This window comes from Colletotrichum costaricense (genome assembly GCF_030867565.1).
Source record: "Colletotrichum costaricense strain IMI 309622 chromosome Unknown Scaffold_6.1, whole genome shotgun sequence".
Taxonomy (NCBI): domain Eukaryota; kingdom Fungi; phylum Ascomycota; class Sordariomycetes; order Glomerellales; family Glomerellaceae; genus Colletotrichum; species Colletotrichum costaricense.
Genome location: NW_026848235.1, coordinates 1,341,937 through 1,365,511, shown reverse-complemented (window position 1 = coordinate 1,365,511; position 23,575 = coordinate 1,341,937). Strand labels below are relative to the sequence as shown.

Sequence of the window (23,575 nt, the reverse complement as noted above, 5' to 3'; positions counted from 1 at the left end):
GCGCAAAAATTTGCGTGAGAGCAACAAGATCTCGACGGAAAGACCCCACAGATCACAGAAGTACCACACAGATTGCCGACAAGAGGGCCGAGTCTAACAAGGCACGAGAGGTGTCCTCGGTAGCCAAACTTTAGGAGAGCGCTTGGAGATTCCGTCTCCTGCCCCCATTTCCTCACTATTGCGGGCTTCATAGGTGCGGCTAACGAACGCAGGTCCATTTCCACATGGCTTTCAGTCTCAACGCTCTTGGGCATACCCTCGTATGTTGACACTTACATCAGCTGAGGAATCAGATGGGCATCGTGCTCGATCATCTGATAGGCATGAGCTCTGGTGCTCAACGTCCTCAAAGGCTATCTGACACGGAAGCAAGGCAGTGATGCAGACGCCATCTTACTGCACCGGGGTTCAGATGGAGGAGACGGCCATCCGGTCCAAAGTCTTGTCTATGGGCAAGAGAAGTAGCCTTAGAATTGCTATACTAATCATCCCTTCTAGAATTCACCCTAGCTTTGGATTGTCTCCTCCATTGGCTGTGCGGAGAAGTTCATGTGCCTTTTTCACTGCGATTTTAATCCCCCCAGAGGAAGGCACACCAAGCCTCACAAAAGGCACGTGACAGACACATTATTGATATTTCCCTAGTAGCACAGTAAACCTCGAACCGGCGATTATATGTCATCCTGCGCCTAAGTATACAGCATCTGATAGATATCCCGCAATATAAAGATGCCAGAAAAAAAGTCCTTGCTGGGTATTTTCCCCGATGCGAACCAAAATGAAAAACGAACCACGCTATGCAGCCCAAAGACCACCATATCTCTGTCTCTTCTCTTTCTTTCTCTTCTTCTTGCTCTTGCCAAAGATCTAGTCGTTCACCTTACGAGCCCCTCGTAATATTCGGCCCCGTACCGATACCCGTCAGCGTTCGGACGAACCAGTGCGCCCAGCTCTCCGTCTCAAGCGTCGCCTTGAGCTCCTCGGCGCGCTTCTCCACGTCCTCGACCTGTCTCTCAAATAGCCTGACGCCATCCTCAACGTCGTCCACCTTGCTCACGAGCCCGTTGATTTCATACTCGAGTCGTGCCACGAGGACCTCGACCTCCTTAATGGCCTCGGTGATATGTGCGCGCTCTTCGGCAATGAGCTCCGTCGAGCTCTGCTTGACGCGGTGGTAGGCTTCGCTGAGCTGGTAGTAGAGGGCTTGCAAGTCCTCTTGCTCGCGGCCGTAGTGCTCGTCGAGGGCGTCTACGGCCTTGACCTTTGACTCGACCCAGGGGTTGACCTCGCGCTTGATGGTGGCGATGGAATCGTACAGGCTTCGAGCGAACTCGGCCAGGCTGGCCTGCTGCTGCAGCGCATCGGCGGTAGAGAAGTGCTTGTCGTCATAGAGCTCGGTGATCTCCTCCCATCTGAGAACCGCTTCTTCGGCGTCTCCAAATGACAGCCGTCGAGGCCAGCGGGCTTCGTTCAAGGGATGCTTATACCTGAGTCTGGAGACGGCGACACTATGTCGCCGCTGGAGGAAGCTGACGGCCGTGTTGCTGGTTCGTTCTGCTTCAAAAGGACCTTGGAGATCGGCCTCATCAACCACAGATCCAGCCACCGATGTTTGTATCCGATCAGGCTCGTCTTTGACTGGACCATTAGGAGGTGTTGAGAATTTCTCCGCCTCGACATGTGTCGAGCTTGGGTCTGACCCCTCGCGCGTAGGCTTGGCAATCATGGGAACCTTCTCAAGCTCCTGTGACGATTCCCTCAAATCCTGAGCAGCTTCTGCCTCTTTCTTAAAGGCATTCAGGTACTCCTCCGGCTTGTTTTTCCACGTGAAGGCCCTACCAACCATGACCGGAGACGACAACGTTGCCGAAGACTGCGCCAAAGCTGAGATGCCGGGAGCGCTGTTGTAGCCATTCTCACCAAAGTCGTCTCTACTAGGCCGACTCGCGTGACCTCTCAGGCCGGTACCAACAACGTCTTTTATGCGCCCGAGACCAGATTTGGCATCACTGACTCTGCCAGCAACCGATTTAAAGACTGTCTTTCTAAGCGCGTCTTTCTCTCCCGATCCTTCAACCACACTAACAGCTGAGGCAGGCGCCGGGGTTGAGTAAACACCAGGCGATTCTTCCTTTTGTCTCTGAAGCTCTTCTTCCAGCGGCAATGATTGTGTTCGTTTGCTAGACGGCGGTGCAACCTCATCCTTTCCGAAAAGTGGCTGCGCCACGTCTGTCGGCTTCTCTTGTAGTTCCGGCACTGCTCTCCTGGGCTTTCCGTACCAGAGCCATTTTGCGCGCTCGCCGTACGCAAGGGCAATGAACTTGTCAATGTCTACCGTCTCGATATCAGCTATGCCAGCCTTGTCTTTCCCGCCGACCATGCCGATGACGAGCTCGCCCCTTTTCCCGCCGATTTCGGCGACGGTGGACTTGACTGCCTTCTGCACGCCCCAGCCCTCACCGGCAGCAGCTTTTGCCGTAACAGAATGAAGCTTGAGTATTGTCGGACGATCCAGACGTCTCGTCCGCTCAAGCTTGTACGCCTTCTGGAAGTACCCAATGCCCCTTTTTGTGCTTTCAATGTCAAAAACGTCCTTGGACACAGGTGCGCCATAGTAGTGCAGTCGGTTCCTGGCGCCCATCAGTAGTCCAAGCAGGGCTGCCGTTGTCGTTGGACCCAAGATACCGTCTGTGGGCTCAACATTGTAACACTCGGCTCCAATCTCTGTCCACCAATTTCCGATAGACTCTTCAGTCTTGTCGCAGAGTAAACCGTCAATGTATTCCATGTCCAGTTTCCCAAACATGAATAGAGAGACTTGGCACAATTTGACGAGCTCCACTGCCGACTGGGTAAAGGGAACCTTCTCGCTTGTCCTGTAGAGCTGGTAAAATTTGGCCTGGGTTGCAGGTGTGGGGTCTGAAAGATTCATGCCAGATCGGCCAGAGCATCCTAGTCGCTTGAGGTTCTCGTTGACGATGAAGGCCTGCCGATGGGTGCGTATATCGCCCTCGGGTACGGGGATAACTGTCAGAGCTGAGGGGAAGCTGCTGAGATTCGTGACCATCACGTCGCCCAACGGCGTTTCCTTCGGCCGAGCATGGTACTGATGGATGGCCTTGAAGTAGAATCGCAAGCGGTCGGACCATACGCTCTCGTCCGCAGGGACGGCCAGCACCCCAACAACGACCTGATGCTTCGGGTCACCCGTGTACGTGACAATAACCAGCGTTGGCGATTTCCGCGAACATGCCCATTGTTCGACCAAGTATAACTCGTATCCCTGTAAGATTCCTCGTCGCTCGAGGACCGTAACCGCCGGATCGCTTTCTAGGTATCTTGGAGACTATCAGCACGCGGGCTTGTCTCAAAGTCGGGGGATAGGAGAGCTCACCTAAAGGCTACAGGGTCGGCGAAAACCCATTTCCTCTTCGTCGTCGGCAAGGGGGACGGTGTCGCGGGTTCGGTAGAGGCCTCCTTTCGCGCCTCAAATGGCAAGGGCGTGCCCAGGGGAGAAGGCCCATTGGCGCCTCGCTGAGAAGCGACTCTCGCCAGCGTTAGTTCCTCCTCGCGATGCATTCGCGGGTCGTTGACGGGAAAGGGAAAGCGGAATGACATCTCCATTTGCAGGAGTGTGGCGGTGAAACTCGGTGCATCGACGAGACTTTTGGAGGCGCCTGCGACTATCTCCAAGACGAAGAAGTCATAGTCGTCGTAATCGCTCGCCTAAAGGGGGTTTCTGCGCAATCAAAGAAATATCCAGCGGGTGCTCTGCATGTGACTGGAAGGGGGGGGCGTGTTCGTCGGGTTGCTTCGTTGGTGCTTCGAATGTTCTCCCGCTTCGATCGATAGGTTGTGTCTTTCTTTATGTTCGGAGGGCTGGTCGGCATGTGACGCAATGTCCTACCGTCGCTGTCGTGGTTTGGCGTTGGTTGATTGGGCCGGGAGCTGTACGACCAGTACTGGAAGAAGGGTAGCACGAAACCTATCGAGCAGCAGGCGCTAACATTCCCCGTCCCCACGTCTGTAATGACCCAGATCTGCCGAGCTAACCCCCCCTGCCTCCCCATGCTTTCAGGCCTCCCCTCGCTAAACCATCGCTTAAATTCCCGGGCCGCTGTTTCGCCGGCAGGTCGATCCAGTGCTACAAGACCGGGACACTGTTACACTGACAGCGGCTGCAGCAGGCACAGCGTACTGGAATGGAGGTTCCTAGATACCCCAAGGCGCAAGATAGGTGCGGGTGCCCGCCTGACGCTTTATCAGTGAACCCGCCAGCCGAGGAACCTTAGCTTCCATTATCGGTGACGGCCAAGTCGGTCTGTGCCTACCTCAACCTCACCCTTCAACCTCCAAAGCAGGACCATCGGACCACCAAACCTGCGCCGTGAACCCCCTCCCGACAAACAGTAAGAGCAGTCCTCCCACCACCAAGCCGAGCTTTTGTGGGGAGCCTGTAGCCATGATCTTCCCGTCATAATCTCCCGAATCTCGAGCTACACGCAAGCAAACATACCATACATTCGCTCACTTATCACGACATACGGATATACCCTCCTCTCCTCCCGCATCCAGCCACCACCATGGCAGAACAAAACCCCATGGTCACCCTTCAGGCGGAGCTCTCGCGCTTTCGCAGAGCGACACTTAACTCAGCCGTCAAAGATACCGACAAGCTTCTCGAACTCCTCATTCAGGCGAGGGAGCAAGTCGCCAATGGTATGTCACTTGCCCCGCTCCATGCTGCCGCCACAGCTCGTGTGCTTACAGTGATACCGCACTCCAGATCCGCACCGGGCAGGCTTGACGATGGCCAAGCTACAGAACCCCGTTACTGCGGGGTTTGATGCAATCAACAACGACTTGAAAGAGGTCTCAAAAGCCCAGAAGACGTATGGCAAGGCCCTTGATAAGGTATGCGTCCAAGGAACTATCTCTCGTTACAAAACGAGCCTCGACTTACGCCCGTTTCTATAGTCATTCCCCCTCCGACCGCTCTCAACAGATTACGATGCCATGGCCGCGTATCCCTCCTTAATCAACCGCGCCGTAGCGATGCACATGCTCCGCGAGGGCCAATTCAGCGTGGCGTCGACTTTCCTCCGCGAAGCCCACGAGCGGCCTCCGCCACTTTCCGCCAACAATCCAGCTCTCGATGCGGACATACACTCTCTTCAGTCTCAGGAGCTGCAGGACAAGTTTGCGAGCATGTACAAGATCCTCAACGAGCTCAAGAACCGGAACCTCGTTCCAGCTATAAATTGGGCGCGTCTCAATAGCGATGAGCTCGAAGCCCGCGGTTCCAACCTTGAGTTCGAACTCAGCAAGCTTCAGTTCGTCTGGCTCTTCAAGGGTCCCGAAGTCAACGGACTTCCGGATGACGAGCACAACGGCCGGATAGGTGCCCTTGCCTATGCACAAATACACTTTGGCCGTTTCCAGGCTCGCCATATCAAGGAGATCCAGCAGCTGTCTTGCGCCATGGTCTACGCATCCAACATCGGCCAGTCGCCATACGCCAACATCTTCGAGACATCTGCCGCTTTTGACGACGTTGCCCTATCCTTCACGCGCGAGTTCTGTTCTCTTCTTGGCCTCTCCGCCGAATCGCCACTCTACGTCGCTGCCACCGCCGGCGCCATCGCCCTGCCCCAGCTCATAAAGTACACAACATACGTAAAAGCCAAGCGAACTGAATGGACAACGGAAAGCGAACTCGCATTCGAAACGCCGCTACCTCGCAGCATGATCTACCACCCCATTTTCGTATGCCCCGTGAGCAAAGAGCAAACAACAGAGCAGAACCCGCCAATGATGCTGCCCTGCGGCCACGTCATCTGCAAAGAGTCACTTCAGCGCCTGACTAAGGGCTCTCGCTTCAAGTGTCCATACTGCCCCAACGAGGGCCACATCAAAGATGCTCGGGAGATTAAGTTGTAGGACGAATTGGGCTTCGAGTTGGAGGATAGATGTGAACATTACAAACATCTCATCAACGCACTGGTCTTTCCATGGCGGAAGACGTGCAAGACGCAATGGCCTACATTGCCGCTTGCTTGTTAGGCGAGATGAGTAGGTCTGGTACCAGGACGACAGGCGTTGTGGGTTGACGTTTCGACGGGTACAGCTTCCCTCAATCACGGCGGGGCAGGTCACTTCATTCTTTTATTTTGGGTGGCGTTAGGTTTCGGATGCAATCTTGTTTGGTACAGCGATTCGGGCTACTTTTTTGAGCAAGTAGGATAGAGCGAGCGTAAATGCAAACGCATGTCAACATGTGATCAGTTCTGGTGATATTGATTTTGGTTCGCACAACTCGACGAATACCGGGTCATCTGGGATGGCAGCGAACATCTCATGGCAAGTCCCCATCCAGAGCACGTAGCCCTTACGGACAGCGGAAATCGAGCAATCCTTCTTGGGTGGAACAATGGCTTTCATCATGGTATTTGAATTACCTCATGCTAACGCTAAGTTACAACACTAAGGAAAGGTATTTTATTGCATCTCGGGCCCCAAGGCGACGTAGATACGTATAGGAAGTCAAAGCCTTTCCGGCTGCTCCCGGAACCATCGTGATATCCCAGACGGGATCTCGCCGCCAGTGCGACTCTTTACGTAGAAACAGATCCATAACTCCGCCATGTAGGGCCAGTCTTCTTCATCCTCGCTAGGTGGAGAGATCAAGCATCGTCAACGCCATACAGTGTGTATCACACAAGAAAGTCAAGAAAAAAGTCAAGAAAAAAGTAACAGCCGATGTTGGGGAATCTCAATCAGTCCAACACGCGCCCGGCCCCGCGTGTCCACCGTTCCGTCCGCCTACGATCCCGTAGAGGGGTTTTTTGTTGGGATAAGAAAGGTGGCGTTGTTTCGTTAAGTCATTTCTTTGTACAATCGAGCGGTATCTCTTTGATCGTGCATTGCCTCGTCGGGTCAAGCCAGCTCCACCCCTTCTTTAATCAATCGTCATTCTGCTCGCAATTTGCGGCTTGACATCCTGGAGGTTGATCGAGTTGAGGTCCTGGCTCTTCTCGAGATCGCGTGACGGCTTCCGCAGGTGGGTCTTCAAGCCGGCTCCGAAGTTGCGCATGCAGACCACGCAGTTGGCAATGGTGCAAATAATGAGGAGAATGGTGATGACGGTGAAGGCAGTGAGTGACTTGCGCACTGGCATGTACTGCTCGGCTGTGTGTGGTTGGTAGATACGGACGAGCTTGAAGATGAAGTAGCTCAAGCCGCCAAAGTAGAGGACGAGAACAGTGGCCATGCCAACCTTATTCTCGATTCTGGTAAACCATGCAGCCAAAAGCAAAATGGCGATGGTAATCGGAATCGCAGCAATGGTCAATCCAAATTCGGCGTCGGTGCGGGCGTTAACAATAACCAAGAACTGAACCGTGAAACCGAGGAAGAAAAAGAAATCGAACTTCAGGAGTGCGATATAAATCTAGATGTCGTCATGTTAGCCATGTTGGAGCTAAGGTAAGTGATTCTGGTGACGTACCTGGTAGTGGAGGAAACGCTTCTTCATTCTGTAGTCGGCTCCTATAGTCTTCAGAATGTCCCAAGCAAAAACTTGGTAAAGCTTCCAGGCGGTCAAGGCCATGGTGATGGTTCCAAAAGCCAAGACGCAGGGGCTTGCAACCAGGTAAGGCTTGACGTCGGCCCACATGTCGTCGGTCGGGTCCCTCAGGGCATTGTTGTCCTTCAGCTGTTGCACAGCCTCCTCAATCTGTTCGACCTGGATGGCAGTGTAGACGAGTAAAGCGAGATTGGCGATGCACACTCCGATAACCTGAATGGTGTTCTTTGCCCGTAGCGCATCCCAGACGATAACCAATTCGTACAAGAATCCAAAGATGAAGAGCGTCAGGAACGTCGGGATCGTCCTTCTCGGCGAGTCGGTGGCATCCGTAGTATCTGTATTTTGGTGAGGGTCCTGGTCGGTCAAACCAGTCTGGAATTTCCAGAAGACATAACTGCGTCGCTGTTAGCACCAATCGAGTCCTAATGCGACGGAGGGTTGTCGGCTTACCACTCAAAGCCCAGGCAAAGCAGAGCCTGGACGAGGGTGATGAGGAAAAAGATTCTGGGCCATTTGGCACCCATGAAGCCGAAGCCGAGGGGACCACTGGCACCACTGCTTGGGCGCGATCCGTTCATTGTGGATGGAGCGAGACCTTCGCGAAAAGCGTAGCCTTGGTTGTTTGAAGTTTGCGGGGGGTTGTATTGCTGCTGGTATTGTTGCTGATACTGTTGAGCGTACTGGCGGGCGGCGAGTTCTTGGTCGAAGCCGGCAAAGTTCGGGTCACCGCCGAGCAAAGAACGGCGGGAGTCTAGCCTTGTAGCCAGATCGACGGTATTGGCGACTCCCCGGAAGGAGTCGAGATGAGATGATGCTTAAAAGTGGTAGTGGTGGGAAAGCGTCGGATGAGAAGGGAGGCTGGGTGCGTGCGTGTTTGCGTGCCGGAAGGTACTGGACGTCGTGTGTCGGGTTGGGCGATGGTGTGCAAGATGGCACACAAAGGCGGGCGTCAGCGGCGGTAAGAGGGACAGTCGGATCGAATGAAAGTCCTTCTTTTTGGAGGAACCGGAGTAAGAGATTCAATGTGGTCTCGTCTCAATCGTGTGGTCAAGGGATAACGGTAGTGTGGAAAGCGAGTGGAGAGCGAGGGAGGACCCCGTCGGCGGGAAATTCGAGAGGGAATCAGGCGCGAATGATCAAAGGAGGAAAGTAAAAGAAAGGGAGAGGAAAGTGACGGGATTAAGTTTTGGATTTCCCTGAAGGACCTGACGGGTACGTAGTAGGGGTGTTTTTTGGGTTTTTGGGTTTTGGTTGACAGCAAGGGGCAAAGCTGTTGGAGAAGGAGAGAATGCGAAGATGTTGTTGGTGCGAAGCTGAAACGGGATGAGGAGTTTGATCTGTTCAAAGACGGACAGGGCTCTTGTCTTTTTTTCCCCTTCTCCTCCTTCTTCGCTGTCTCCGGGTTTGACAGGCGCAAGAATACGTAGTAACGTACGGAGTCGGTAGGGACCTGGCGGGAGGGGGGGGGGCGAAGGCAGCAGGCAACGGTACCTTGTGCGCAGCAAGAGAAAGCCCAGCGCCTAGGTACCTATTCGATTAAGATGAGGTGAGAGGTAAGGTACCTAGGACGGAACACCACGGGCTCGGGGCTTGGGGCTTTCGGGGGGGCAGTGGTTGTGTGAACCGGGGTGTGCCAGGTGAAAAGAAAGGTGCAGGTGCAGGTGCAGGAGCCACTGGAGCGTGAGCTGGCTGGCTGGGTCCGCTGGGAAGGAGGAGGAGGGGGGGTGGAGTCCAAGAGACGCTAAGCAGCAGTGGAGCAAGGACCAAGGACCAAGGACCCAAAAGGACCAGAAGGGAAGGGGAGGGGGGGAACCACGGGGGTATGTAGAGAGGAAGGTCCTGAGCAGGGAAGGTCGTGGGCGGTGGACGACGGCGGACGGGAAGCGATGACAACCTTGGCAAGTTTTTCGGGAAAGGCGCAAGAGTGTGTCCGTACTGCGTAGTCAATGGTTCGAGTGAGTTTTGACAATGAGTGAATAGGGCAAAAGAGCGACGTTATAAGGCGTGGATTGACGGAGGTTATTGTTGTTGTTGTAGTAGTCTGCAGATGTGGGTAAGGATGTTGGTATAAGTGGTGTTACTACCACCAAACCTAGGAAGAATGAGGGGCCAAGATTGCTATGGCGGCTCTTTTTCGAAAGTCAGATGTCGGGTGTCTGTTCCAATTACTGCGTGCGTTGTAGCGTAGATGCGCGGTGAGGTAAGACGGTTCTTCCTTTAGCGTAGGAGGGCCGGGTCGGGGGCTTTCCAAGAAGTCTGTGTGGGATTCGATTCGTCCGACTGGGCGATCAACTGCTGGTTGATGGATTGAGGGTGGTCGAATGAATGGGTGGATGGATTCAACTCTGGCTCCTTCAGCAGCAGTGATGATGAGGTGGTGAGGTGAGACTCGAGAAAGGTGAGCGTGAGGTGTTGTCTTGAATTGAGAGGCGTGCAGCGTACGCAGGCTGCAAGTAAGGCGGGTGGATGGTGGGTCGCCGTTGCGGTCTGGTCTGGCCGATAATGGATCGATCAGACACGGATTGAGTGGTTTGCCTGGGAAGATTTCCTTGGTATTACGGAGTTTGTACTATGTTGCGTGGTTGCAGGACTGGGCCGTTTCCTTTTCTCGTATTAGTGCTTTCTGACGGTCGAACGGTCGACAGTATTTCTCCAAGTCGCTCAGCGATTGGCCTTTAGGCGTTTGGCGATCAAGAGTAGAAGATGAAGAAGAAGAAGAAGAAGAAGAAGATCCAAACCGAGAACAAAGGACGACGGGAGCAAGTGAAGGATTCATAAAGTAAGGTAGGAGGAATATGACAACAGCAAGAGGCCTCAATCTTCATAGGTACCTACAGGACCCCAGGTCGGTGCATCTCTTCCATCGATTTATCCAATGTGTCGGCCTCCCGTATCTTTGGATTGCGTTAGCGCCGGCACAGCACAGCCAGAAAGCCAGTGCCCTCAATTCAATCTCTCCAGACTTTTCTGCTAGTAACCGTAACCGTACTTAGGTACGCAGTACTCCGTCCACTACCTCACACTACGGATACCCGTCCACACCTCAGTAGGTGCCAGGCTTTCCCCCGATCCAATGCCACCTCGACCAAGGAGAGAGGCTGGCTCTTTCCAGGGACAGTAGGGCTGTGCAGAGAACCCGGGCTCCAGGATGCAGCGGGCTGCGCCAGGAATAGGACCTGCTCGTGGAGATGGTGCGCCCAGCGGCCCTTGGAGTGGGTATCGACCGTATCGTGGACCGTCCACTTCTGTTAGTGCACAGCCGAGGATGCACTGCACACAACATTGGATGACGGGCCGGGTGGCTGCCTCTTGCTCATGGCCGTGCTAACATGCGAGGACCGTGAGATACTTTGCTCTGGTGGGCCGCTTGCTGCAAACCTGCAAGTCAACCCGCTCTCGAAAAACACGCGACCCCGCTGCTTCTTCCCCGTTCTCCCCTGAACATGCACGACTTTATTGACAGCCAGCAACGGCCACGCTACCTTACCGTTCATTTACAACTGCTATCAGGGCAGTATGGAGTGCGTAGTAATTATGGACCCGGAAAACTTCTGAGTAGCAGTAGCACGCACTATTGTTGACATTGATTCGGAGTGTGTGATCTGTGGTCGTCATGATGGAGACAGTGTTGGTTGGATATCCGATCGAAAATATGAGATGAGGCCTGGCTCACAGCCACATTCTTGCCAACCTTTTTTTCTTCTTCCCCTTGTTCTACTTCTAGTCCTTGACGCAAGACGCAAGACTGATCACCACTGGTCCTACCGTCCTAGATCATTCCCGGCCTCGAGACTGCCCAGCCGGACCACGCCGTGACTTCCTCAGGCGGGTGATAGGCTCATCTGCGAACCATCCCAGACGCCAGGCGCGCTTCTTTCCTGCTTAGGTAGCACCTACCTGCTTTAGTCTCAACCTTCTAAGCTCAAGGTAGGTGCTGATTTCCCGGCGTTCCGTTGTCAAAGGGCTGAAGGGAAAGCGGCTGACGGCTCATGCCAGCTTTGCGACCAAAATAACATCACACATGTCGATCGTGCATATGGCTGATTTGGCTTTCTATTTTGCTGCCTCCATCACGTTGTTTTGTTTTGCTTTGCTTTGCTTTCATCTCACTCCGATTCCTGGCCCGTAGGCCGTAGGTATCCCGAACCAACCATCCAAGCTTACGGCATCTTCCGCTATAGATTCCCCGTTACGAAGTTTCAAAAAGCAATAATTCTCTGCAAAGCACTAAATAAGCGAAGACAGAGTACGCGTCTCTTTGGCTTTCGCTACAGATGCCAATACAGTTCACCGGTATCCGTACCTACCTTTCTATTCACAGATACGGATACCAACATGGACATGCAATCTCTATGCGGATAATCGTCTCTTTGGATTGGAACGAGGCCTTTCCAAGAAGGACCGGATAGGCTCGCTTCTATCCATACCTGTACTCCGTACCAGCTGCCCCCATTCCCGGCGCCGCCAAGTCTTCAAGACGTGCTACGTCAGTTCGACCCAATTCAAAGACCGTCATCTCCACGACCCGTCCACCATGCCACCGTTGCACTCCCGCACTCGCTACATCCCTCCCACCCTCCTCAATGCCGCCCATGCCCACGCCCACGCCCTCATCTCTGGACCCACGGCCTCCGATCCCAGAACCCCACTGGAACCCGTCCGCGAGCGCCGCCCCGAGATATGTGCCATGATTACCTACGCACCCTCGCATAGGTAGAGGATGACGATCGGCCTTGTGCAGTATTACGGATAATAATGCAGTGACGACAGGTTCGGCAGACACACAAGAAAAGCCGCTAAGCCACACCGGCAACTTCATCGCGACACCACGGTTTGAGGCTCAGTCAAACTGAACCACCATCGCGAAGACATTCTCTCACACTTAGACTGATACGCACAAACTTTCTCCAGACTCAACTGAGAACGGGAATTCTGTCAACGTCTCGTCCGCTCAACCCTTCCTTGCCTTACGACCCCTCATGCACCTCTTATCTTTGCTGACGTCCTCCCGTCAATGCGTACGAAACAAGCTCCATGCTGGCTGAGCCGCGCAGCACACACATACTGCCAGGCCTGCCAACTCTCTCGTCTTCATCCGAATTGTTGAAACAGCATCCCTCTCCTCCTTTCCCTTCAAAACCCTGAGTTTGCTCAACTTTTTCAAGGGCGGCATAGCACGGCCAATGCTTGGCTTGGTCATTCCCGCCGGAGCCCGTTCATCGCCTGTTCGTCAACTCACCCTGTCGCAGATCTAAACGAGTCAACAGAGCCCCAAGCTCTCGGGTATGAGTTACTCGACAGAGTGAGGATTTACATCACCCTCCATGCCAGCTGGTGGTGGTGCTCGCGGTAGATCAACCGGCATTGCTTCCCCGGCCACCATCGTTAACGCAGCCGCGGTCTTCCTCATGGAGAGCACTTTGCATCCCAATAATGACATTCTATTTTCTGCGTCTTTCTTCTGCAAGGTGCCAACCAGACTTCAAAAGTCTAGACCTGACCGACTTTTCGAACGAATTTGATGATTGGCTTGGGGGCGAGAAAGGCCCAGTTGACAATCTCGCCTATTGGATTCCTCCGACCAACCTTTACGGGACGGGGGAATCTCGTTCAATTTCTCGATTCTATGTTTAACACATCCCGGAAAGAGCCCCGTTTCTTCGGTTTTCGTATACATTACGAAAGGAGTCCTTCATTTTGTTATGTTCAACACCCTCTGGTTTCTGGGGTAACATGGAAAGGCGGTCGACAACTCAACACGTCCACGCATTTCACAGCAATCCATCGCCCACTGCTTAAAATTCATTGTGATACCCTGGTGGCAGAGAGTCATGTACGAATGCACAAAACCACGACTGAGCTACCGCGGCGTCTGTGGTATCAGAGAAAGGCTCTTGCTTCGCTGCAGCGAAGCACGTGGCCCTGGTTGAGCACGATTGCCCTCTATGGGTACTCTGTACGAAGTACACCAATTTTCTTAAATTCTTCGGATGATTTGTTTAGCTTTCTCGAGGTCATCGTTGCCGACCAAGTTGACCGATATTACTCTATCTGTCTAACGCTGATTAATTGAAGTCTATCAATTGGGGCTCGACGAACCACAGACACAGAGCACGTAGCTACATATTCCCGGCTTATTCGAGGCAAACCGACAACGACTCGTGCCGGCTGCCTCTTGGCTCTAGCTCTTGTCCATTTTCCTCCAAATGAGGCTGTCCGGATGGCCATCCTGTTCCCCACCCCTCGTCATCAGAACCCTGGGCCGTCGTCCACGAAGAACCATCGCGACATCACGTGGGAACCGGCGGGCAATCCCAGATCTGGCGGGCTCTTTTCCTTCCCCAAATCCACTCCCGGTCCACGTGCGAAAAGATAGTCCGCGCAGAAACTACTCCGTACGGATAATACCAGTGAACCGCTCTAGCACTTCACGCAAGATATTCTGAAACTTACCGGGTTTACCTTACGCCGTATGGCCCTCGGAGGTTGAACCTTAAGAGCCGAGCATGTACCGACGCTTGGCTCCTCGGCGCCGAGCTCCCTCAGAAAACCGTCGTCGCGAATCCACATGCTTTAGTAAGGCAAGGCAGATTTTTGAGAATCGACTTGAGGTTGAGTAGTTGAGGTTTCTACGGGTACCTTGAAGGCCAAGACCGAATCCCGATGGTAATTCGGCTCCGAATTGCCGGTGACGACGACGACGACGACGGCCACGCGTTTTTGGACGTTTTCTGGAAAGCTCCCTGACTAAAAAGGGAATTTGTTGTCGCTCCGTTATGGCTAGGGAAGGTTTGACTAAGATGGCTCCAAGAATGGGCTCCCGAGTTCCCAACCACCTGGTGACATGTTACTGCGATTCGCCTAAAAGGGAGGACGGGGCCCGCGGGTCTTTTTGTTTGATTGTCCTCTGGTGCATTGGCTTCTTTTGCCATATTTGCCGTTGCTGGCCTATCAGAGCACTTGATTTTGAGGCTTCGTGATTTGGGAGACTGTTTTGAAGTTTGGTCACTTGAGAGTGAGCTGATATCTTTTATCATGAAAATATAGGTCGGCCATCTGCATAGCTTGCCTTTGCGCAGTTTGATGTACAGGCATCAGTTACTTGAAGAATATGAAAGTATTGACGCCAGGTGCGGGTACTCTTGCCATCGAGTTCTTATAACTTCGCAATGGTATCTTACACTAGATGTCGCTCTGTGAAAAGTTAACACCATTACATGCTGGACGTCCCGGAACTGAGAATCATGTCAAGAGCCTTGTTGCTAGATCGCAGCTTCGTCCAGTGCAATGAACCAAAGTTGATACACTATGTTTGTCAACTCAACTTGGGTTGCATTCGTACTCAAATGATCTCATACAGAACGACGTCTGGATCGGACTGAAGTATTTCAAAACAGATGGACACAGAGATCTCTACTACTTTGCGGACTTTTGGTCATTAAAGACAAGATCCTGGGTGGACTATGAATCAGAGACATGCCCTCCTGATGGTTGTGGCAGCGGCCTCAGATCTCAAGTTGAAGGTCATGAGTACACAACACCCTAATCCGTATGACAATCTTCTTATAACCTCCAATTCCTCAGCTGCATCGAATTTGCCTACCAAGAACTTCACCGTGGAGAGCATGCGTCACGCTAACTAACGATTAGATAACGAGATGCCGCCTACAGGACGTGAGCAATAAGTGTTGAGTTTACTAGATAGCTAACTCTTAAATAGCTACCCGGACAGAAAGCCCATTATCATATGGCTTCTGTATCACTCGATGACGTGAACCGGGAATTTTATCATCCACTTGTCAGGGTACATAGATAAAACCTGAAAGTTGTGAGGGTAGTTCTTCTCATTGACAGGACTTGTTTCCAGTCCCCCTTTGTATTATACACGAAGCCCCCGGTTGCGAGGTGTTGCTTCAAAAGTACATCCGAATAGGTCACGTCTTCCCAAGCTTTGCCCAAGCTTGTGACGCGATGTTCCCACTCCACGTCCCCGTCCCCATCTCATCCTGAGATGTTGTTGCGTCATGGCATATGCTACAAAGAGCAAAAAGCCAGCCTCCGCGAGGCCGCCCTTGCTCTGTCGATGCTCTTTCTCTCTGTCTCTCCTCTATCGTGATTCTTCAGTCGCAGGACCCATCATGACTGGCGCTCATTCGTGTACACTCCATTTCGTTTTGACAGAAACTTAGAACATGCCACCACCCATACCGCCGCCGCCTCTCTTCTGGCTCTCGTTCTGCATCACCTCGGAGGCCTTCATGTGCGCCTCAAAGAACTTTGCGGCGCAGCGGTCGAGGCAGACGGACTCGCCCTTGTTGAGGTCGCCCTCGCGGTAGTCGGGGAGGCACTTGGTTTGGCAGATCTTGGTCAGGCTATGACGCGCATGTTAGCTACAGTTGTTTCGACGAGATCCTCCTTCCTCCCAAGTTTTATCCTCTATGCATCCGCTTCGCTTCGAGGTTTTAAAAGGCTTGAATGCTTCGAGAGGGGGTTCCCTAGGAAAGGGTGTTGTCGATGGTGACGTACCGGTTGTGCATATCAGCCAGCAGACGCATCTCCTGCTCAGCCATGGCGATCTTCTCGTCCGAAGACAGCTTGGGGCGGCCCATTCCGAAGAAAGACATATTTGCGGTTTGTGGTTCTGGAGTTTCTAAGAAATTGGGAAGAGCGAAGTGATGATGAATCAGTAGCGAGGTTCGTGGGATGCGACTGAAGCGATTATTGACTTGCGGACAGCTTTGGTTGCTTGACGTCGCAGAGTCGAGATTTTACGAAGCTCCTTTGCCTTATCTTATCGTCCGTCAGCTACCCAGATGCGCGCCTGGGGCAATTCAGCTTGTCCTGTCTGCTGCGTGAGGTACGCAAGAGTCGGCCCCCGCTTTGAAGCTCCCTTGTCCAATCGCCGCTGCTGGGTTGGGAACCCTCTTCCCGGGCCGGCTTATTCCGTACGGCTTTATCGATAACGTCAAAGACCCGTTTCTGGCCACGATAAAAACGCGCTGTCGCAAAATTTCTGTACCAAAGGTGATCCTAAAACTATCTTTTGGCCACACCAAGAAGAGCCAGAATCTTCTTGGGCGACTATGGTGGTAAGTCTTGAGCTCCGCTCTTCCATTTTCTCTCCCTCTATCCTACCTTTCATATGATGATTGCAAGCAATTCAGAACCGCTGCGACTTACACAGCTCTTTTGTTGTGGTTGATTTAAACCGCCTATTATCTGACATCCTTCACTGTTTCCAACCTTCTTAGCAGTCCATTGGTCTTGTAAGAACCACGAAGCTAACAGGAAGTAATCAGACGCGATGACTTTAATTCAGAGTCTACGGCTTTTGCGGCCGGCAACACGCACACCACAAGTTGCCAGACTAGCCCAGTCCTTCCACGTCGGTCGACCAAGTGGCGCCAGCGTCCAGGATGGGCCCGGAGGGAAGAGGCAGAAGAAGGATAGGGTAGCAAAGGGGACGGAGCAGCAGGGTCAGCAGGACACGCCAGCACAGAGTGAAGCGGTTAGGATATCAGAGTTCAAAAAGATGCGCCTCCAGGCGCTGGAGGAAGTGCGCGAAAAGGGCGTGATTAAGGAGACGCATCCGCGACTGGTCCATCGCAAGAAGCCCATGTCGGTCCCGGCCTTTAGGAAGGTTTGGGAGAAGAAGGAGCTGAGTGACCCTGGCAACGCCGAGGTCGTCACCCTGTATGGTACGCAGAATGAAATACAAGTCGTCGTTCCACAAGAGCAGCAGCAGTCGCCGCAGCAGCTTGTGGCCGGCGGCGTCCCTAACCACCATCGGCCCTTCGCTGACAGGCCACAGGCCGCGTCCAATCCGTTCGTCTCCACGGGAACAAGCTCGTCTTCGTCACTATTGTCAATGAGTTCGAGAAGATCCAGGGCATGATCAATTATCGTAATCTCGGCGCCCACTCGCCTGACATGAACATTGATACCTTTAAGCTCTTTGCCCGGCTGATCGAGAAGGGCGACCACATCTGTAAGCCCATCATTTACTGCTGCTGCTGCCGCTGCTCCTGGCTGCTCTCTTTGAGTTGGGTGACATGATGCTAAGACTACAACCCCCTCAGCCATCACCGGCCGGCCCACGCGCACAAGCACCGGCGAGCTCACGCTTCAAGCCGTTGTGCTTCCGGAGCTGCTGTCCCCCGCGATGGAGCAGATCCCCCAGACCCTGACGGACCCAGCGACCAAGGCCGCGAAGCGTCATGTCGACATGATGGTCAACCCCGAAGTCGCCGACGTCTTGCGCATGCGCTCCCACATCACAAAGTACATGCGCGATTACTTCCACGACAAGTCCTTCCTCGAGTTCCAGACGCCCATCCTCGCCGAGAACGCTGGCGGCGCCGTCGCCCGCTCCTTCACCACCCAGGCCACAGAGTTCCCTTCCAAGGAGCTTTCCCTGCGCATCGCCCCGGAGCTCTGGCTCAAACGCCTCGTCGTCGGCGGCGTCCACAAGGTCTTTGAGATCGGCCCGGCCTTCCGCAACGAAGGCATCGACGGCACGCACAACCCAGAGTTCACAATGTGCGAGTTCTACAGCGCCTACACCAACCTCCCCGAGCTCATCGACCGCACCGAGGAGCTTCTCTCCGGCCTGGCCACACATTGCCAGGAGCTCATCGATACCAAACTTACCTCCCTCCAGCCCGTCGACCTCTCCAAGTTTGCCCGCCCCTTCCGCCAGCTCGAGTTCATCCCGGCCCTCGAGGAGGCCCTCGGCTTCCGCTTCCCAAAACTGACCGGTAAAGACGCCTACGCGGAGCTCGTCGCCGTGCTGGCCCTCAGCAAGATCGAGGTGCCCGGCGGCGTCCCGCCCACCATGCCCAAGCTCCTCGACCGCCTGGCGGCCATCTACCTCGAGCCCAAATCCTTCGAGGGCCCCCTCTTCATCACGCACCACCCGACCTGCATGTCCCCGCTCGCAAAGAGCTTCGTCTGCCCCAAGACGCTGCAGCTCGTGTCGGCGCGGACGGAGCTCTTCGTCAACGGCCGCGAGCTGGCCAACATGTACGAGGAGGAGAACGACCCGGCCGCGCAGGCGCGCAAGCTCGCCGAGCACCGCTTCTTCGGCACCGGCAAGGACGCCGCGCCGCTCGAGGCGGACGACCCGCACCCGCTCAGGGACGCGCCGCTCGACAAGAGCTATATCCGGGCGCTCGAGGCTGGGTTGCCGCCGACGGGTGGCTGGGGGTGTGGTGTGGAGAGGCTTGTCATGTTGTTCTCTGGCGCCAGCCGGATCAGCGATTGTTTGAGTTTTGGCACGTTGAGGAACGTGGTTGGGTTGTCGACTGAGGGGCCGCAGAATCAGTCTGAGGCGGGTTCTTCTACCCAGGCTGAGGAGTCTACATCTAACCAGTCGGGGGAGTCTCCTTCCTGAGCGGTATTCCCCATCTCATCTTGAACCCCCTTATTTTCCCCAGCCAAAGCCGTTGTTTGCATTGGCCTTGTAATGTTAGATGGAGTTGGGACGCATGGGCAGCGTGTAATCATTTTGTACAACATTAGAGACTCAGAGATGTATCACATTGTAGAACAAGATCTGGTGCGGCATCATACAGAGAACCGAGTGCTTCATTCACGTGAGAGGCCACAGAGCATGCCACAGAGACGCCAGGGTGAGAATGGCTATTGCTTCTATGGACTGTGTAAGCTAGCCCTGCCTATTCCTTGAGAATCTTATTATGGGATCTGGCTGCAATGCCGAATGAGGGAAATCTGAAAGAGCAAAACCAATCGAGCCAAATGAGAAGAACCAAGCCAGCAAATTATCATACAATTATCCCTTTCTCTCATTCGCCGTAATCGTGCGTATGGAGAGGGTCGTCTGTTCTTTTACCTCTACCCTGGAGGTGTATGGGCCTGACTTCGCGACAGACAGCGGCCATCGCCGTCTGATGCAGTATCGTGAAGCAATGCGAAACCGCCAGCTTCTTCTCTGTCCATCTTGTTGTGTTTTCAATGGGCAGCGCTCAATGCCGTCTAATAGTGTATGACGAGGAAACGTAAAAGCTTGTTTCTTTCCAATCCATCTTGCACAGTGCAGTGTCTTCCACTTTCCAAATCCAATATCGTCTCGTCATGTTCCGGAGTGGGAGGAGAGGTCGAAGGGTTTCGGATAGAAGAGGTTTGTCGGAACGTCATCTGTTGCTCTTGATGGGCTGAGGCTGATCGTGCCAGCTCTGCCAATAATGTGATATCTGATAGTAATGCTGTTGATGTATGCATCCAAGGGCTACCTCGACTCTATGGGTGCCTCAAGGATTGTCGTGTCGAGCTCTCGAGGGCTCTCTCTCACCAAAAGCCGGCTGGCTTGGGAGGTTCGTGGCCAGCTGCCATTGCCGCCGCCTGCTGCTCGGCCAAGCCAGCGTCCCTGTAGTAGTTCTTCCACATGACGTATTCCCAGGACTGCTTGCGAAGCATGCCCTGGTTGGCGACTCTCATCTCCTGATACGGAGTCTGTTTGGTCATGGTTGGGTGATCATTGAAGATCCCAGCCTTCCACCAGCCCGCCTCCTGGGCATCGTACATCGCAGCCTGTCCCGCAGCATTGAGAATATCAAAGTTTCTGCGTTCGTCGATAAGAACTTGAACCTTGGGCAGGCTTCGGTGCTGGTGAACGGCCTCTTCACGATGAGTTCCATTGATCGTCTCTCCTTTGATGAAGGGATTGCGTCGAGGAGGGGCTGATACGCTCTGCATCTCATCGTCACTGAGATCTGTCTTGTCCTCAGTATCGTTAGGCGAGTAGAGAAATCGGTTGAGCATTGTTCTCTTGTCATGAAGGCGATGGTGGCTCTCTCCATTGAGCTCACCCCGAAGGTCGCAGATGCGGCAGACACGATGATCGGCTGCGCGAGACTTCATCTCCTCACGGAAGAGAATCGCGAGCATCTCGCAACCACATTGGCAGCATTCGTACTGCTCGTTGTAATAAGATGCTCGCTTATGCTTCAGCATCGTCTTGCACCCCTTCGTTCCCTGGAGCATACTGAGGAGAACTTGATCCTCGAGCATGAGAAGGCCAGGGTTGCGGAACTGACCCTCGGGACTCTGCGTCTCGGTGAGCCAGTCATAGGCGCCAGGAGTCTCCGCGGCCTCGAGCCACTTGAACACGTGGTGAAGGAATACCGCGACTTGACCGGGCCTCATCGGCACGAGATCGAGGAACTGGCGGAAAGGCTGTCCTTTGGACACGAGGTCAATGCCCATGGGAACGGCCTTCAGAATGGCCCAGAAGACTGTAATGAGGAGGCCTGTCTCGACGTTGGTCTTCAATGGGTTCCATGAGAGAACGTGGGTGCCAGTGCGGTTGTGGGCCGGCTCGGTGTAAGAACGAGGGTAGAACTGAAGCTTTCTCAGCTTCTTACCAGTCTTCTTGGCGCGTCGGAAGGCGATGTCGAGAATCGGATTGATGTCCGCGACATGAAGAAGCTCGCACTTGTCGATTCCCAGAATCTCGAGCGCAGGGCAAGCCGAAAGGATCAGCTCAAGAATGCGGAGGTCCATCATGGGGACTTCATGCAGCTGCAGAGAGGTGAGTGCTCCTCCGTACTGGGACAGAGACCGTACTATTGTTTTGTTAGCGATGTGTATACCATGTCAATTCTTCGGAGGACTTACGTATGGGAATGTTGTAGCTCATCTCAGCCAAGTAGATGTTGCCGCGCTTGTCCGCATCCTCGGCGATAGGAGCCAAGCCCATCTTCTCATGACCACGCCTCCAAGCAGTTTCAATTTCAGTGAGCTTTTTCTCATCGCGGTGAAAGCGAGCAAAGTCCTCGATGAGGCTGGAATCGTCCTCACACAGTGTTTCCGAAATAGCTCGCAAGTGATCGCGGTTCTGGGGGCTAGACCAAAAGGCGGGAGCATCCTTGATGTGAAACTTAGCATACGGGTTAGTATTGAGGGCTCTGCCGCGAACGAAGAGATTACGGCCGATGCCACGGATGTCAATGTTGGCGCGCCAGTCATCATCCATGCGAGCCAATTGCTCCGGAAGCCAGTCGCAGTCCCGATACTCGCCCGCAGGGAGGTCGAATTTGGACTATGACAGTGTTAGCTTCAGTTTAGCATAAGCTTTTGGAATGGTGACTTACCACATGAATCGCAACGGCTTCGTAGCAGCCCATCGAAGCTGATGCCAACTTGCCAACGGCTGCAGTGTCGATGAGCCACAAGTGGGCGATGATCTCGTGCCCAACAGGCACCACCTTCAACAGCGTTTCCAGAGTAACGTTGGTCTGGTTCGCCTTGAGGTTCTTGACCTTGCTGGAATCTGCTCTGGAATTCGAGTTGCCAGAGTCATCCTGACGGACCCCAGCAGTCACGAATTTCTGTCGAAGATTGTCCCAGAATGCAATGTTTGGGGGTGAATCAGCAGGCAAGTCAGGCAAAGAACCATTGGGACCGACCAGGAGCTTTGTGACGAGCTTGAGTTGGTGCGTTGTTTGCTCCTCCAAAGTCCGGCCGACGACTTCATGAAGTTTACCGTCGGCGGGAACGGTGAGCTCCATCTTGTAGGTACGGGGAAGCCGGCGAAGGGTCATGTTGTCGTGCTTAGTGCCGGTCTTTGGCTACCGAAGGAAGGATATACTTGAGTAGTAGTGTATGCCTTTGTTGGCTCTAATGATCGTAAAAGGCGAGAGCAGAGGAATGATAGTACTGAAGGGCAAGAAAGCCAATTACCAATAATTTAGGGGTTGTAGGGAGGAGTGGCAATTGGGACAGTGCTAGTGAAGCAAAGTCCAAGTTGCTTTTGTCTTCGACTGTGTGTCGGGCAAAGAAGAAAGAGGTTGGGGGTGAAGTAGTCGAGAAGGGAGTGGTACTAGGTGTTCTTGGAGAAGAAAATTGAGGACTGAAAGGTTGTGTAAGGTTGAGGGTGACGAAGATAGCTTGTGACCAAAAGGTGAAGTCGGCCCAAGTGGAAGTGGAAGTGTGAGTGGAAGTGGCCCAGAAAGGAACTGTAAGGTGGAAATACCAAGACCAAAGACTGCACAGCCCAGGAAAGGAGACTCGAGTGGGCTCCTTCCTTTCCCAAATATGACCCCTTTCAGGCTTAGTATTTTGGTTTTCAGTCGTACGGTCAGGTGATCGGGGAGAAGTTGTGGGAGTTGCTGGGGAGATGGGATAGGAGATCGGTCACCTTGAGGATGGCAGATGGTACGTAAATTGCAGGCAGGTGGCAGAGGTTATGGCTTCCCGAAGTACAAAGAGGCCATCTAGATGAGCCTAGAGCGGGATATGAGTCGCAAAGACTAATGTTGTCATTTATGAGCTCTATTGGTCTGACATTTTGGATCAACTGTGTTTCTTAAGCTCGTTATCGGATTGGAAAGCTGAGAACAACATCACTTGCCCTGTAGGAAGGAACTAAGGCGTCATATGGAGGAAGGATGAGGCTATGGGTACAACAGTTAGATATGCCATAGATCTGGCTCTGCTGTCCTGGTCAGATTTGTTGCTCTCGACGGTGACAGCCATGATGGTATATGATACGGTAGATGACTTGAGATCTGCTTGTGCGATGGTTCAGTTTGTGTCTGGTCTAGGAGACAGGATAGCAATAGTCTGGGAAGGGACCACCCATCCCCCTTTCCCGGTCAGCCAGCTCCATGTGAATCCACGCCAGCTTTCATGGCTCTGTAACCTGGGGGCTTGACATCCACGGTTTTTGTGCCTGTAAGCTTTACGAATCCCATAGGCCTCAAGAGAGCAGGCCTCTCTTCCATCTATAATCAGAAGACACCATGCATGTACCTCTCGAGCTTGTTTGTCACGGAGAAAGGTCACTCAGCCACCCGGCTTCGCTTGGAGACCAGCTTCAGCCACAACGTTTGAGATAGCGAAGGTTGATACACATTGCCTCATCACGCCCAGAGCCTAGGTATTTTGCTTACTCCTTTTCATCTTTGCAGATATCCCGGAGTGAGTACGGCGGCTGTGCTTTGTAACAACGGATGCCTCGAGAGACAC

General features: G+C 53.5%; 7 protein-coding genes across 7 annotated transcripts; 3 read left to right on the top strand and 4 right to left on the bottom strand.

Moving 5' to 3' along the window:
* Positions 1–880: 880 nt before the first annotated feature.
* CCOS01_06670 (uncharacterized protein) lies at positions 881–4,070 on the bottom strand (the record flags this gene model as incomplete). Its single annotated transcript, XM_060454838.1, has 3 exons — positions 881–3,338; positions 3,395–3,683; positions 3,908–4,070. 3 exons carry the CDS (start codon positions 4,068–4,070, stop codon positions 881–883), a joined length of 2,910 nt encoding a protein of 969 aa, XP_060314538.1.
* A 513-nt stretch (positions 4,071–4,583) lies between these two features.
* On the top strand, positions 4,584–5,940 carry CCOS01_06669 (uncharacterized protein; the record flags this gene model as incomplete). Its single annotated transcript, XM_060454837.1, has 3 exons — positions 4,584–4,719; positions 4,787–4,914; positions 4,978–5,940. The coding sequence occupies 3 exons, from the start codon at positions 4,584–4,586 to the stop codon at positions 5,938–5,940; spliced, it is 1,227 nt and encodes a 408-aa protein (XP_060314537.1).
* Positions 5,941–6,958: 1,018 nt separating this feature from the next.
* CCOS01_06668 (uncharacterized protein) lies at positions 6,959–8,337 on the bottom strand (the record flags this gene model as incomplete). The annotated part of the gene is made up of 3 exons (XM_060454836.1): positions 6,959–7,450; positions 7,508–7,982; positions 8,039–8,337. Coding segments are annotated over 3 exons (1,266 nt in total), but the record flags the coding sequence as incomplete, so codon positions are not given.
* Positions 8,338–11,864: 3,527 nt separating this feature from the next.
* CCOS01_06667 (uncharacterized protein) lies at positions 11,865–12,305 on the top strand (the record flags this gene model as incomplete). Its single annotated transcript, XM_060454835.1, has 2 exons — positions 11,865–11,909; positions 11,985–12,305. Coding segments are annotated over 2 exons (366 nt in total), but the record flags the coding sequence as incomplete, so codon positions are not given.
* Positions 12,306–15,773: 3,468 nt separating this feature from the next.
* CCOS01_06666 (Tim10/DDP family zinc finger) lies at positions 15,774–16,212 on the bottom strand (the record flags this gene model as incomplete). The annotated part of the gene is made up of 2 exons (XM_060454834.1): positions 15,774–15,960; positions 16,115–16,212. The coding sequence occupies 2 exons, from the start codon at positions 16,210–16,212 to the stop codon at positions 15,774–15,776; spliced, it is 285 nt and encodes a 94-aa protein (XP_060314534.1).
* Positions 16,213–16,560: 348 nt separating this feature from the next.
* On the top strand, positions 16,561–18,980 carry CCOS01_06665 (lysyl-tRNA synthetase; the record flags this gene model as incomplete). The annotated part of the gene is made up of 4 exons (XM_060454833.1): positions 16,561–16,677; positions 16,908–17,286; positions 17,400–17,576; positions 17,668–18,980. Coding segments are annotated over 4 exons (1,986 nt in total), but the record flags the coding sequence as incomplete, so codon positions are not given.
* Positions 18,981–19,894: 914 nt separating this feature from the next.
* Positions 19,895–22,149, bottom strand: CCOS01_06664 (uncharacterized protein; the record flags this gene model as incomplete). The annotated part of the gene is made up of 3 exons (XM_060454832.1): positions 19,895–21,171; positions 21,224–21,647; positions 21,700–22,149. The coding sequence occupies 3 exons, from the start codon at positions 22,147–22,149 to the stop codon at positions 19,895–19,897; spliced, it is 2,151 nt and encodes a 716-aa protein (XP_060314532.1).
* Positions 22,150–23,575: the final 1,426 nt, after the last annotated feature.